This window comes from Pipra filicauda, unplaced genomic scaffold (assembly GCF_003945595.2).
Source record: "Pipra filicauda isolate LSUMZ 115617 unplaced genomic scaffold, ASM394559v2 scaffold172_size1731463_pilon, whole genome shotgun sequence".
Classification (NCBI taxonomy): domain Eukaryota; kingdom Metazoa; phylum Chordata; class Aves; order Passeriformes; family Pipridae; genus Pipra; species Pipra filicauda.
The window spans coordinates 1,429,963-1,443,343 of NW_024104240.1; the positions used below are offsets into that span (position 1 = coordinate 1,429,963).

General features: G+C 53.7%; 1 protein-coding gene across 3 annotated transcripts; it reads right to left on the reverse strand.

Moving 5' to 3' along the window:
* Positions 1–5,207: 5,207 nt before the first annotated feature.
* RBM15 (RNA binding motif protein 15) lies at positions 5,208–12,707 on the reverse strand. Of its 3 annotated transcripts, none has more exons than XR_005562942.1 (2): positions 9,237–12,707; positions 5,208–5,596 (listed from the first exon to the last, which is right to left on the reverse strand). XR_005562942.1 is itself a non-coding variant. In XM_039379675.1 (2 exons), the coding sequence occupies exons 1-2, from the start codon at positions 12,668–12,670 to the stop codon at positions 9,848–9,850; spliced, it is 2,661 nt and encodes an 886-aa protein (XP_039235609.1). In that variant the 5' UTR covers positions 12,671–12,707; the 3' UTR covers positions 5,208–9,847. The 3 variants fall into 3 exon arrangements, 2 of the variants coding, with proteins under 2 accessions (XP_039235609.1, XP_027606400.1); XM_039379675.1 differs by having other exon boundaries at positions 5,208–11,826; positions 11,989–12,707; XM_027750599.2 differs by having other exon boundaries at positions 5,208–12,707.
* Between the last annotated feature and the right edge of the window lie 674 nt (positions 12,708–13,381).

Sequence of the window (13,381 nt, forward strand, 5' to 3'; positions counted from 1 at the left end):
AAAACTGGCTGGGAATCACAGAGACACTCAGGGGGCTGGGACCAGGGTGAGGGGCAGGAATTTTTGGGTTTAACCCATGATCTGCCATCTCACATTGACCCTTTCTTGGCCCCTCGGTCACTTTAAACACAAACCCACTGTGAGAAACACCAGGTCCCAGGACACTCAGGGGGACAAAAATCTATGTAATTCTGATTTTAAAGGAGAGCAAGAGGCTTTTTCACAGCTGTGTCCGGTCTGGGTTTGGGGTGGTGGCCACGACACACCCCAGAGATGCTCCAGCTCCCAACACTCCCGAGGTTTCTGCTTTTCCCTCAGGCCACATGACAAAAGCACAAAGCAATTTCAAATAGCTGGGTGAGGATCCCACAGCAGGGCCTTCCAGCAACAGGAAACACGGCTGCTCCTCCTCCACCCGCCTTGCCAGAGACCATGGGTGGTTTCTGCTGTTTACTCGCCCTCAAACCCACTGACAACAGGAACATTTGGCTTTTTTGGGAGCTGGTTCCAGCCCTGCAGCCGTGTTTACAACGCAGAACATCATTAGGCTGAAATTCAGCAGAGTTTGGATTAAAAAGTTTCACTTCCAGGGGGATAAAAGCCTCCCCAGGAGGTGGGAGGTGTTTAGAAAATAACAATAAAAAGCTTTAAAGGTACCACAGTGGTTTCAATGAAGTCCATGGGAATTTAGCAGCAACTGTAATGAACAAAAATCAAATCAAGTGTTTGGAAAATCAGAAGTTTCAGCTTTAGCTGAGAGATCCTCATGGAAGAACTTCCCAGCCTGCAGTAATGACAAGGAGATGGGAGCTCTTGCTCACGGCCACGGGCAATTCCAGAAGTAATTCATGGGCCAAAGTCCCATTGCCAAAGCAGACTTTGCCTCCAAAGCCACCACCAAGCTTTGCAAAACTTTCCCCTACAGATATTCCTCACGTGGGCCCAATGGAGCAGGGATTGTACCCTGGAATGGAAGAGGCAAAGAGTGTCTTTACAGCACTCCAGTGATGAATAAAACATCGATAAACTGAGCTCCAGCCTTTGGTCAGGCAGGGAAAGGGAGTCACAGCCCCCCTGGCTGAGACAAGGGTGGTCACAGGGATGGGATATCTGGGACTGGGCTCTCCCAGACTCCAACTGCTGCTGGGATGCAGCTCTGAGTGCCTGGAGGAAGAGCAAAGGCACTTAAGATATCTGAGAGCCAGGAATGAATCTGTGCCACAGGAGAAAGCTGAGCTGGCAGATGGGAAAAAGTAGGTCTTAGAATCCTGGAATGGTTTGGGTGGGAAGGGACCTTAAAATTAATCCAATTCTACCCCCTGCCATGGGCAGGGACACCTTTCACTAGCCTAGGTTGCTCCAAGTCCTGTCCAACCTGGTCTTGGACACTCCCAGGGATGGGGCAACCACAGTCTTCCATATCTCTAAGCCAAATTTCCCCTTTTTCAGCTTGAACTTATTCCTCCTTGTCCTGTCACTGCAGTTCCTGCTGGAGAGTCCTGTATTCTTGGACACAGCCTTGTGTTCATCCACCCGAGAGGAGCAGCACGACAAACACCAACATCCCCTTTCTCACCACGTCCTCCCCACAAGCCTCAGCTCAACAGGGGGTTCAAGACCTCACCCTGCCCCAAACCTCTGCCCAGCCCAGGTCAGAGCTGGAGCACCCCAGGCTGGCCTGGCAACAGCCAAAGGGGGCTGCAAACCCCACCATGGTCCAGAGAGCACCAGGGTCCTCTCCACGGGCAACCAGAGCTTAACAGCCCCCCTGTGAGACCCCACTGGTTTCCCTTCACTCAAACCCTCCTGCACCCCACGTGTGTCCTCAGACACCCCTCAAATGTCTAATTTTACAGGCTGGGAATGCAGAACGTGCACATGAAAGCAGATCCAGGCTGAAGGATCACTGGGGAATGCCAGGGAAATCTGCCAGTTTGGGGCTGGGTTGAATTGTGAGCATTGCTAAAAGTCAGGCTGACCTATCACCGGATCTGGGGACAGGAAATACTGAAGAGAACTGAAAATCTCCAGATCCAATTGCAGAACTGGGTGTGAAGGTCAAGGCAGGGAGATAAGGAGATAAAACTGCCGTGACCCACAATTAATCTCCAGCTCATCCGCTGCTCTGAGCCGGCCACGGGCACACACATCCCATCCCATCCCCACCCAGGACAACACACAGGAAGAGGAGCAGGGCTGGGAGGTGGCAACTCATTAACCTGCAGCAACAGCAGCACCTTTCCCAGCATCCACACCTCTGTGTTCCAACCACAGCTAATCAGTGCATTCACAGAGAGGGACTGACAAAGAGGAGACCTTTGGGCCACTGCGTTCATGTTCTCTGCTCCTACCAGAGGCACCTCAACTCCATCAGCACACAGACAAATAGGAGGCTCTTCTTAAACCCATCACTCCGTGTGGAGCTGATCCAGTCCCTCCAAACTTACTCTGCCTTAGGAGTTCGCTCCTCACCCGGATCCCACGCCAGGTCTAATTACACTCAGCACACAGCTCTGAGCCAATGACTGCAGGAGACCCCATGGGAGTCACAAATCCATCACCTCAAGAACCTTTTTACTCCTCTCCCTGCTCTTTCTGCAGACTCCTTGGCTTCCACCAAAACCTTTCTTGTCCCAGCCCCCGTGACACGTGGCAGGAGTGAATCCTCCAGGAGCATTTGCCATCTTGCAGTAAAACCAGCAGGATAAGGCCAACATAAGCTTGTTATTGGCCAAGAGCAGAATCTGGGCCATCTGATGTTTGAGACTTATTAATTCAGCTGCAGCTGGTAAAAGCACAGTCCTAAAAAAAGTGTGAATTCCAATAACTGGCTCCTGACTAATCCGCTTGCGCTGCTTTCTGCTGCAGCGCAGTTAAATTAAATGGTGCTCGTTAGAAATCCACCTTCCCCAGAAGTCTCATTAGCCAAATTAATATGGTGCATATTAACCCTTCCAAGAGACTGATTTTAACACCAGCCTGGGCTCTGGAACATCCCTCTAACCCTCTCAAAAGGCAGACCCAGCACCCAAAAAACAAGTTGCTGGCACTAAAGTGTCCACAGCAGAATCATCCCACACCACATCCCACGATAACTCCGAGTCCCTGGAATAAATACATAATGTAAAGGAGACAGGGAACAATCTCCCAGTTAAATACACAGTGAAATCTGAGGCAGAAATCTTCTGGAACAGCCACCTACAAGTCAAAGCTTAACCAAAAAGTGGGAAGGTGCCCAAGACTTGACACGCACACCTGGATATTGGAGCAGGTGCCAAAAACATCCCCTTTTTTTGGGTTACACTGACAGATCACTCATGTGATCATCTTCCCCCAGCCTAGGTAAAGAGGCTGAAACACAGCTGCCATTATTGCCACCAACCCCAAACCTTCTGTACAAGACTTCGAATGAGACTCAGAGGTTGGATCTTAACAGCACATGGAACACATTGCAAAAAACATAAATTTTAACTACAAACACCAACTTCTAGAAGAAACAGCATCTCCCGAGTCTCCCCTCCTCAATTCCTTCCCCTCATTACCAGACACAGCTACAGTTGCTCCCATTTACAACAAACAGCTTAATTTACATTATTACACCACCAGCATCCCACAAGCAGATCATTTGCCAAATCACTGGCTTGGCTTTTCCTTATCAACACACAGAGATTACAAACACTCTTCTGGGTTAAAGCAGCGTTAATTCAAGCAGTTCATGAATTCCAAATAACAGCTCCAGCTTGCCAAGCTGAAGACCCTTAGTCTGGTCTACACGGCCCTGTTTGTTAACGGGACACCCCAAACAAACACAGAAGCACATCCAAGAACTGGATCCATTGCTGCCATTCCCAACGCAGGTGGAGCAGCACGTCGATGGAATAAAACACGTTAGTAAGAGTTAGTCAACTGGAGAATCAAGATTAAAAAAGAACAACAAACTTCTTTCACATTACAATTCAGTCCAACCTCTTCCACCCCCTTACCTGTTTTAGGGATTTACACAGCGCTTTGCCCCGGGAACAGGCACCTTGCAGAGCATCCGTAGGGTGGAAGGCACTGCATCCTAGCAAAGATCCTGCACTATGACAGCACTAGGTTCGTTATCCACGGGAGTTAAAGTATGTCAAGGCAATCAGGGCAAAGTGCCACTCGAAGCGTCTTCATCGCACGTCACATTAACTGAACCCAAGCAACGCCACGAGAGGTTCTGAAGCCAACGATGCAACAGGGGCAGCTTCCTCTTGATGACGGTCCTCCAACACGCCCTGAAGTCTCCTGCAGCAAACGTGGAGTCGTGCTCCTGCTCGGGAACAGCTTCCACGGCCCAGGAGCCCCCGGCACAGGAGAACGTGGCACGGGATTTTCGGGATGCCTCCGATTTGTGCTGACCCCGGGAGGCGGCTGCAAGGGGACCCTGGGGCGTGAGCAGGGTACATGCACATCCGAGGCGTGCTGGCTTCAAAACCGGTCAAAATAAGGCACTGAGACACCAACTCAAAGGTTTAAATTACCGCCTCCAGCTCTCAGGAACTCTTCATCCATTCAGCACTAAACCCACAACTGCTGAAAAGCCCCTGGAGACAGAGGAGCGCCTCGTTTTATTAACAGCACTTAAACACTCTTAAGGACTCATTTCTCTTTTCTTTTGGCAATTTTGGTGCAAAGGTGGCTTTTTTTTTACGTGCAACATTCAAAGCAATCTCGAACCTTTTTTTTTTTTCTTCCAAATTAAAAAAAAAAAAAAAACAACAAAAAACCAAAACCAACAACCAAGAATCAAAACTAAAGGCAAAACGCGTTGGGTGAACAAAGCAAATCGAGAAACTTAAAAATTCAGGAACTCCGGCTCTTCCAACCAGCGAAGCCCCAAGACTTGGCCACAGTTGTGAGACGCAGGGTGGTGCTTCCCTGCTCCTTGTGTGCCAGCAGCAGGACCGTTTCCCTGTCCCGGTGAGGAGTGAGGCAGCGAGTGACCCCCTTTTTCACCACAGACCAGGGGGGGTCACAGCAAGGCAGTGAACTAGAATTCCTCCGCTTTGGCACAACAGGTCGGTCAACGCGAAAAGGTGTCGGTTTCTCTCCCCTGTTCTTGCTCAAAGCCCCACAACTATCAGCTCAGACACGGGGCAGCAGCAGCAGGGACCCCTCCGCTGCCGACACCGGGGCCAAACGTTTGTCGTCAATTCAACTCCCAGGCAGAAAAACCATTTTTCCTCAAAAGAAACAATTTATTTAGAATGAAACAAAATCAGCTCAACTGTGAGCGCATGTTTGAGTGACAGCTACTTTCAAGCTGTGTGAGCCATAAAAAGGGTATTCCTTTACTTTTTTTCCAGCAATCTTGTGTACACAGCACAAAGCAAAGAGGTCATTTTTTTTTTCCACTTAAAACACGGGCATTGGCATCACAATAGCAGATACACAACTTTTTTTTTTTTTTTTAAAGCTGCCATTTTTAGTAAAATGCACAAATACTAAACAGATAAGCTTTCTTCCATCAGGAGGCCCATGGAAATTCCACATAAGCCACAGCTTCTCTTCCCAAAGGTCCATTTAGAGCTTGGTATCCCATGTCTTCTGCAGTCCACCAGATTTGCTTGCAGGAGGAAAGAAAACGTTATTTCAGTACAAATGTTTACACCAGATTTGGGTTTTTTTTCCCCCTCCCTACATTATACAGATGAACATAAACAGCTACGAGGCCTTTCTGAATATTCTACTTGGATTTCAAAAAGCACCAATTCCACCCGCGGGCACAAAACCTCGGAATGAAGTCGCCTTCCAGGGAGAGATGCAAAACAAGTAGTGCAGGGCTTCGTTTTGGACCAAGGTTAAACTAGGCTTACAGTACTGAGGATTACCCAACTTGCAGTAATAGCTGATGGGACACACTGAAACCATTAACCACGAGAAAAACCAACCCAATTACGGCTAATTGGGTTGACTTTCCTCCCAGGGTTATTTCCTGAAGGCAACTTATCACCAAAACCATGAAATGTAGTGTTGTTACACAGCTCTTCTGCCCTCGTTTGGCTGCGCCAACAGTAAAGGAAAGGTCAAATCACAGGCACACCCCATGGAACTGAAAATTGTTACTATTCAAGTCATATTTCTCAGCCATCGTTCGCACACAATCAGAACTGCAAGAAGTTGAATATTCAACGAACCATTCTCTGAACCAGCCGGGCTGTTTTAAGCCTGATGCAAAAATCACCTCGTCGTTCAGTCTATGAATCATTGGAATATCTGTCCTTCAATGCTACAAAGCGGGGGACAAAGGGGAAAGAACCCCAAAAGCTCTAGAGCCACACGGCATCATTTCTTCCCCTCCGGGCACACAGACTCCCCAGGAGTCCCTCAACACTGTTTCACTTAGAGCCAGGAATTACCATTTTCCAAGCCATTTTTCCCTGAGTCCTCAGAGTTTTTGAACCTGTCTTCACAATTTTGATTCACTCCTCCTCTCCCATTAACACTTGAGGCCTTTCACCTCAGTTGCCATCAACCAGAGGGTTCCCAAACCCGTGGAAGAAATTTCAGCTCATTCTCTGCTCTCCACAGGAGCCGAGAAAGTTGTCACCGAAATATTCCATCTTTAACATCCTCGTGGGAAAACAAAAGAGAGAAGGCAAGATTTGCCTGCCTGGCCCTTCTCTCTGCAATGCTGACAAGGATGTGTTGGTATCTCTGACCCTAAAACCTCTGGATTGAGAGTAACCTTGGTGTTCCCACCACAGCAGCTCAACAGGAGCAAACAAAGCAACTGGATGGAGGCCAAGGAAGTTGCGTAATGTTTCTAATTAAAAGAAGAAAAAAAAAACCAACGAACTAAAATCTCCAACAAAACTATGAGTCATTTGAGGTTCTTTCCCTAAAGCATAAAGCACAAGGGTGAAATGATTCAGGAAAAGGACATCCTTTTTCCAGGCTAATCCAACACACCAGTGAAATACAGGAACATCAGCTGCACACAATGTGGAGGAAAACCGAGCTCTCGCCGGAGCGACGGAATGCCAGACACAAGGAGAGAGCCAGCAACTGCTACATCTACTTTGTTCTGCACACAGTGGTATCACCCACGGGCTTCTGAATGCTCAGCCCTGGCCAAGACAACTTCAGTGGACAGTTACTCCAATGGGGAATCCCTCAGACCAAGGAGGAAAGCACAGCCCATGCGGGATGGCAGCACTGGAATCCACTGCTGGCAAAGGGCTGCCAGTCAATGTTTTGTCATAAGAACCCTCAAAGGGTGTTAAAATCCTTGTTTGCAAAACAGAGCAGCCACCACAAACAAACCAGATTTAAAGGAGATACTCCACGAAATAAGGAGCCAGAAAACCTGGAGTCAAACACACCCTCACCTGCTCCTTTTCACCCTCCACCGCAGCACAGTTTGGCTCATAACAACCAGTGGTAGTTAAAACCATCAGGATTTTCCAAGAAAAGCGGAAGAGCACCCAGGATGCTCTTCCCACACTGAGTTTGCCTTGACCAGCCACGCTGACCCCAAGTTTTATGGGCTTTTAAGCAGGTGCCTGCTATGCCTCAGCGGAACAAACGCTGCTCTCAGCGACTTCCAGTGTCCAACACAAACATTAGTGCTTTTTTTTTCCTGGTTTGGGGCAGATTTGAATTCCCAGAGGTTCAAGTTTCTTTCCTAGAAAACTCTGCAAATGATTCGTGTCGGATGCAATGAGAAAACCCCCTCTGAACACAAGTAGCACTTGAACAGAGTTGATCCCCTGCTGACACACAACAGACACCTGCTCCAACCAAAACATTCTTTGCATTAAGTGGTAAACACTCTGGATCTTCCAAAACACAGTGATTTGCATTTAAGGTGTCATTCCCCAAAATTCTCGTTGTTAATAGGAAGCTGAACAGCTGAATTCTGCCATCTCTTACATTCACCCTGAAGGACAACCCAGAACTCCTGAGTTTTACCCCTCAAATTTAAGAGCATTAAATGAGGCTTTTATCTTCTCATTTAGAAAGAAAAGGAGCTGTAAAACCAGAATCTCCTGCCACATTGGAATTCTTAGTTCTTGGGACACGGTGTCCACTCGTTCCAGGCAGATAAAGGAATCAAAGTGGCTCAGTAACAAAAATTTCTATTTTTGTGGCAGAAACTCAAGCAAGTTCAGTTACACCCATACAACACATTCAAGACATTTCCTCCTTCATCTCCTATTCACAACCTATTCCCCATTTTGAATGTGATCAAGTTGTAGCACAAATCAACCCATCCCTGTATCCATCACCCAAGGAATCTATTGGAGCAGCGTTGCTTTTCCGTGGCCCAAATCCCTGAAAACATGGCTAAGTGCAAGATTACATTCTGGGTTTAAGTGCAAGATCACAATTTTGGGGCTTGTAAAGGGATACAGTCAGATTTACACTTCAGTTTAGAAGTTGCTGCAACATCCTTTTGGTTGTTAAACAGAGCACTGGGGATTTAGATCCCCTCAGGGATTTAAATCCCTTCTTCCCTCCTAAATGCCTGGATTACCAAAGTGGCTGAGACAGCTGAAGAAAAGTGCCCAATTATTGGGGAAAAATAAGAGAAAATTAACTATGTTCTTTGAAAAGAAAAAATAAAAAAAGCAGAACTGTTTCATCCTTGAATCACAGGAACAAGAGCTCAAACCTTGGCATCTCGGAGTATTTTTAATACTTCTCCAAGATGCTAAAACCATTTTCCTCCAGGTGCCTAGAAAATTATAAACCTCATGTAATGCCCACTGCACTGTACCTGAAGAGTCCCTAGCAGACAGCAGTTCCTTGCTATTAACAAAGAGGTAAAATGTTAATGAGAACTTTTATGTAATTAAATTATCCCAGAATTAAAAGCATCTCTGGAGAGAAGCACTTACTTACTCAGAGTTTGGAACCAGACCCCACTGTACCTGCAATTCTTGGAAAACACAAAAAAGGCAGTAAAACCAAAAACCCACAACAGAACTCAAGTTCTCCTTAAAGCACCTCCTTGTTTCCTGCACACAGGAGTGAGCACAACATTCCTGGTTTGTAACAAAGTTCCCAGCTTGTCACCAAACCTCCTCACTGCTACAAACCCAAAACATGTGGGATACACCGGGAAATGGGGGGATACACCTGGGAAAAAGCCCAGTTTCAGTGCATGCACCTGGGGGTGGGGGGAGGGCTGGATGAGAAAGGAATTCCTTTCCCAAAAGGAACTGTGTTCTGCTGTGCCACCGAGAGCAGGTGCTGCTCACCTGTAAAACATCAACCTTGATCCACTCGACCCAAAGGGGAAACCATTCCAGCTCCCAAGGGAAGGGATCCCCAAGGCCCACACGGAATTTCAAAGGCTCAAAAAAGGAGCTGACACCAGTCTGTCACTAAACGTGTGGTTTTCCATTTCCAACGAGTGCTTTAAACCTGGTCTGTTGGGTTTGGAGCTCTGTCGGAGGACAAGCTCTTGGACTTGCTTTAAAAAACATGAAATGAAAAAAGGACACGAATCAAAATCAAGAAGACGGGAGTTTTTTCTTTTCCCCCTCCCTCCCCCTCCCCAGTTCTCGTTTTTCTTATTTTTTTTTTTTATTTTTTTTTTAAATCAAAGCAGGCCTAGCCTCCCTGCTGTCCCCACTGATAGGGAATTCTCAAAATATCCTATTCACACTACGCCTAAACCAACCTCTCTGGCTTCTACCTTTATAGAAAAACGTAGTAACAGAAAATCAGGCTGGGAAAGTCACCTACAAACAAAGGTCTAATTAAAATAACAACAGGGCTGGCTAAGGCTGTATCCCATAGCACCTGGCACACGCTGGAGGGGCTGGGTGGAGGAGTAGGCAGGGTTGGGAACAGAACACGAGGGCCCTTAGGACGCCCCCCGGACAATGATCATGACCAGATAGTCGTCCTCGGATTTGGCCAACGCCTTGGCCGTAGAGTCCAGGAACTGCTGGGAGAAGTCGCAGGGTGGGAAGGCGTGCAGCACCCCGCTGTTCTCCTTGTCTTTGTTCCCCCCCACGGGGAGGCTGATCACCCCTGCAGCCTGCTTTTGCTTTAGGTAGGACACCAGATTCCTGAGCGGCCTCTGCGTGGAGGTGGTGGCAGGCTCGGCGGCTCCGGCAGCCGCGCGGTTTTCCGCCGCGCCGGGCACGGCCAAGAGGATGGCGTAGCCATTGGGCCCCGCCACCTTGATGCGCCGGTTCACCTCGTCCAGCTTGGGCTGGTCCAGCCGGAGCCGCTGGGTGATCTTGAGCTGGGCCACCTTCCCCCCCGTGGCCCCCTCCACGAGGAGGCTGCTGGCGACACCGAGGTCCCCCTGGAGCAGGTGCATGTTGGACGGGAAGTTGCTGTTCTTCAGCAGGAGCATCCCCTGCCAGGCCAAGCACAGCTTGGGCGCCGCCCCAGCCTGCGCCGCCCCGTCCTGCTGCTGTTTTTGGGGAGGGGGTTTGAGGCGGGAGCCTCCCCCGCCTCCCTCGGCCGCCCGCTCATCCTTTTTGGCCGGGCTCTTGCCCTCCTGGGCGGCGGCACCGCCGCGGTGCTTCCGCTCGCGCTCCGCCGAGTTCTTGCGGTCGCGCTTCTCGTTCTGCCCCCGCTCCAGGCTGCCCCGGCGGGATTCCCGCACCGGGGACGGTCGCTCCAAGAGGAGCAGGCGGGACGAGCGCTCGGGGTCGCTGCTGTAGCGCTCCCGGCCCCCCAGGAGCTCGGGGCTGCGGTCCGGCGGGGAGCTGGTGGCCAGGCAGTGGCGCTTTCGGGAGGACGAGGAGCGCTCGCTGTCGGGGGAGCGGTCCAAGTGCCGGCCTCCGTCCTCCGCCAGCCTCCGCTTCCTGGGCTGATCCCGACTGCTACTGCCCAGCTCCCTCTCCCCGCGGTCCCGCTCCAAGGACCACCCGTCCCGGCGGCGCTCCAGGCTCTCCAGTGGGTCGTAGGCAGCCGCCCGGTTACTCCTGTCCCGCACAGGGGGCGGCGGGGGCACCCACTCTGTCTCGGGGTAAAGGTCTCTGTCGCGGTCTCTATAAAGCAACGGTGGCGTCCTGTCCCGGGCCCCCCGCAGAGGGTCGGGGGGAGCTCCCCGGTGAGCCCCAAAAGCAGCCGCCTCTGCCACGAGCTCGTAGTGAGCCGGGGGCGGCAGGGGCAGGGGCTGCAGGTAGGGCTGCTGGTACCGGTGCTCGGTGTCGGCAAAGTCCACGCGGAGCCGGCGGTCCGGGCCCCCCAGAGGGAAGCCCCTCATGTGTGTGCAGGCCGCCTGCGCCGCGTCCAGGCTTTCGTACTGGATGTAGGCCCAGGAATCCCCTTTGCGGTAGTCGATGGTGCGGATGGTACCGAAGCGGTCGAACTCCCGGGCCAGGGCGGCCAAGGGCACCCAGGGCCCCAGGCCGCCCACCCAGAGCCGGGTGGTGGGGGTGGCTTTGCCGTACCCGATCTTGATGGGGTTGCGCAGCAGCACCTTCCCCGACATGGCCAGCTTGGCCCGGTGCGCCATGTCCAGGTTCTCGAACTTCAGGAACCCGTAGGTGCTGGTCTGCCCGCGGCCTGGCCTCTTGATGTCCACCTCGGTGATGACCCCAAAACGGTCGAACGCCCGCCTCAGGTCCGACTCGCTCACGGTGATGTCCAGGTTGCCCAGGAACAAGGTGCGGTTGGCTCTCTGGTCATCCTCGGGGCTGATCTCCTCCTCGCCGGCCGCTCCGGCACCGCCTCCTCCTCCCGCTCCTCCTCCTCCGCGGAAGCCCCCGGCCGCCGCCACGCCGGCCACCCTCTCCAGCCCGTAGGCGGGCCGCACCCGCGCCTCGTAGAACCCGCCGTAGTCCCGCTCCCTCTCCAGCTCCCGCGGCAGCGGCGGCGGCGGCGGCGGCAGCCGGCCCAGGGCGAGCTGCTGCAGCCGGTAGTCCCGGTACCCCAGCGCTCCGCCGCTGCCCGCGGGTGACAGCGCCCGCTGCGCGGCCCCGGCCGGCGGGTGCCGCACGGCCGCCGCCACAGCCCCGACCGCCGCCGCCGCCCCGTACGGAGACTCCTTGTCCAGCAGCGCCGGGGAGCGGCTGCTGCGCCGGCGGCCGCTGCCGCCGCCGACATAGACGGCCTCGATCTTCAGCGGGCGGTCGTAGAGCACCAGGCGGCCGCGCGCGTGTTTGGCCGCCCGCGCGTCCTCGGGCCGGCGGAAGTTCACGAAGGCCACGCGCTCGTCGGTGCCGGAGCCGGAGCCGGGCGGGAGGCGGCTGATCTTCACGCTCACGTCGCCGAACCGCTTGAACTCGTGGAACAGCCCGTCCTCCACCGCCTCGTCGCTGAGCGCCGAGCCCAGCTCGCTGATCTTCAGCGTCTTGTACTCGCCCGGCTCCGAGGAGGAGGAGGCGGCGGCCGCCCGCGATTCTCCGCTGCCGCGGCTGCTGCTGCTCCGCGACGCCTCCGCGGCTTTCCCGCTGTAGCCGTGCCGGCCCCCTCCGCTCGCGGCCGCGCCGCTCTCGTACTCGCGGCTGCCGGCGCGGCCCTTGTCCGTGTGGGCGCCGCGCCGGCCGCTCCCGCTGTTGCTCTCGCCGGACGCCGCCGCTTTCCCGCCGTTGGAGCCGCCGCCGCCGCTGCCGGAGGAGCCGCTGGGCTTTTTGGAGCCGCGGGAGGAGGAGGAGGAGGATGCCGAGTCCTCGCCGCCCCGGGAGCGCTTGGCCTTGGCGGGCGAGCGCTCCTTGCCCTTCATGGCGGCGGCGGCCGCGCTCCCGCCGGGCCCTCCCGCCCGCCCCGCTCACGCACCCGCCGCCATCTTGGGAGCCGCGCCGGCAGCGCGCGCCGCCGCCCCCCCACCCCCCGGCTCCCATTGGCTGCCCGGGGCGGTGCCCGCGCCCATTGGCCGCCTGCGCGGGGAGATACCGCCCACCGCCCGGCGCTCCGCGTTCCCATTGGCTTGTCATGCTGTCAGTCCGCCCGCCTGCCCCCAGGGAGGGGCGGGGAGAGCCGCAGCCCGCTCATTGATCAGTTAGAAAGGGCGCGGCGTTCTGATTGGGCGGCCCGGCTTGTCAATCGTGGCGGTTCAACCACGGGAGGATTTTCGCTGCTCGTCGGCCACTGGGAGGAACTTATGTCCGCCTTCTGATTGGCTGCCGTACCTGCCAGCTATTATCGCCCCGCCCCGCCCTCCTCCATTGGCCCCCTCTCTCAGACGCGGGTTCCCAGCGTCCCTCCGGAACTCTCGCGAGCCTCTCTTTCCCCGCCCCCTGCCCTCATTGGTCACTACTCGCCGTCACTGTGCCTCTCTGATTGGCTGAGCCTTACGCCGCTCAGGGAGAAGCGCGCGCTTCCGCGCGACTCCACCCTCAGGTCCCCATTGGACGAGAAAATCTCCTCAGCCATCTGATTGGGTGCAGCGGAGATCAGTCACGTTTGCGCCGGCTCTCATTGGTGGCGGCGGGGA

Bases quoted from the DNA above. Each gene is read 5' to 3' on its own strand.
- RBM15 (XM_027750599.2), bottom strand. From the start codon at position 12,670: ATGAAGGGCAAGGAGCGCTCGCCCGCCAAGGCCAAGCGCTCCCGGGGC.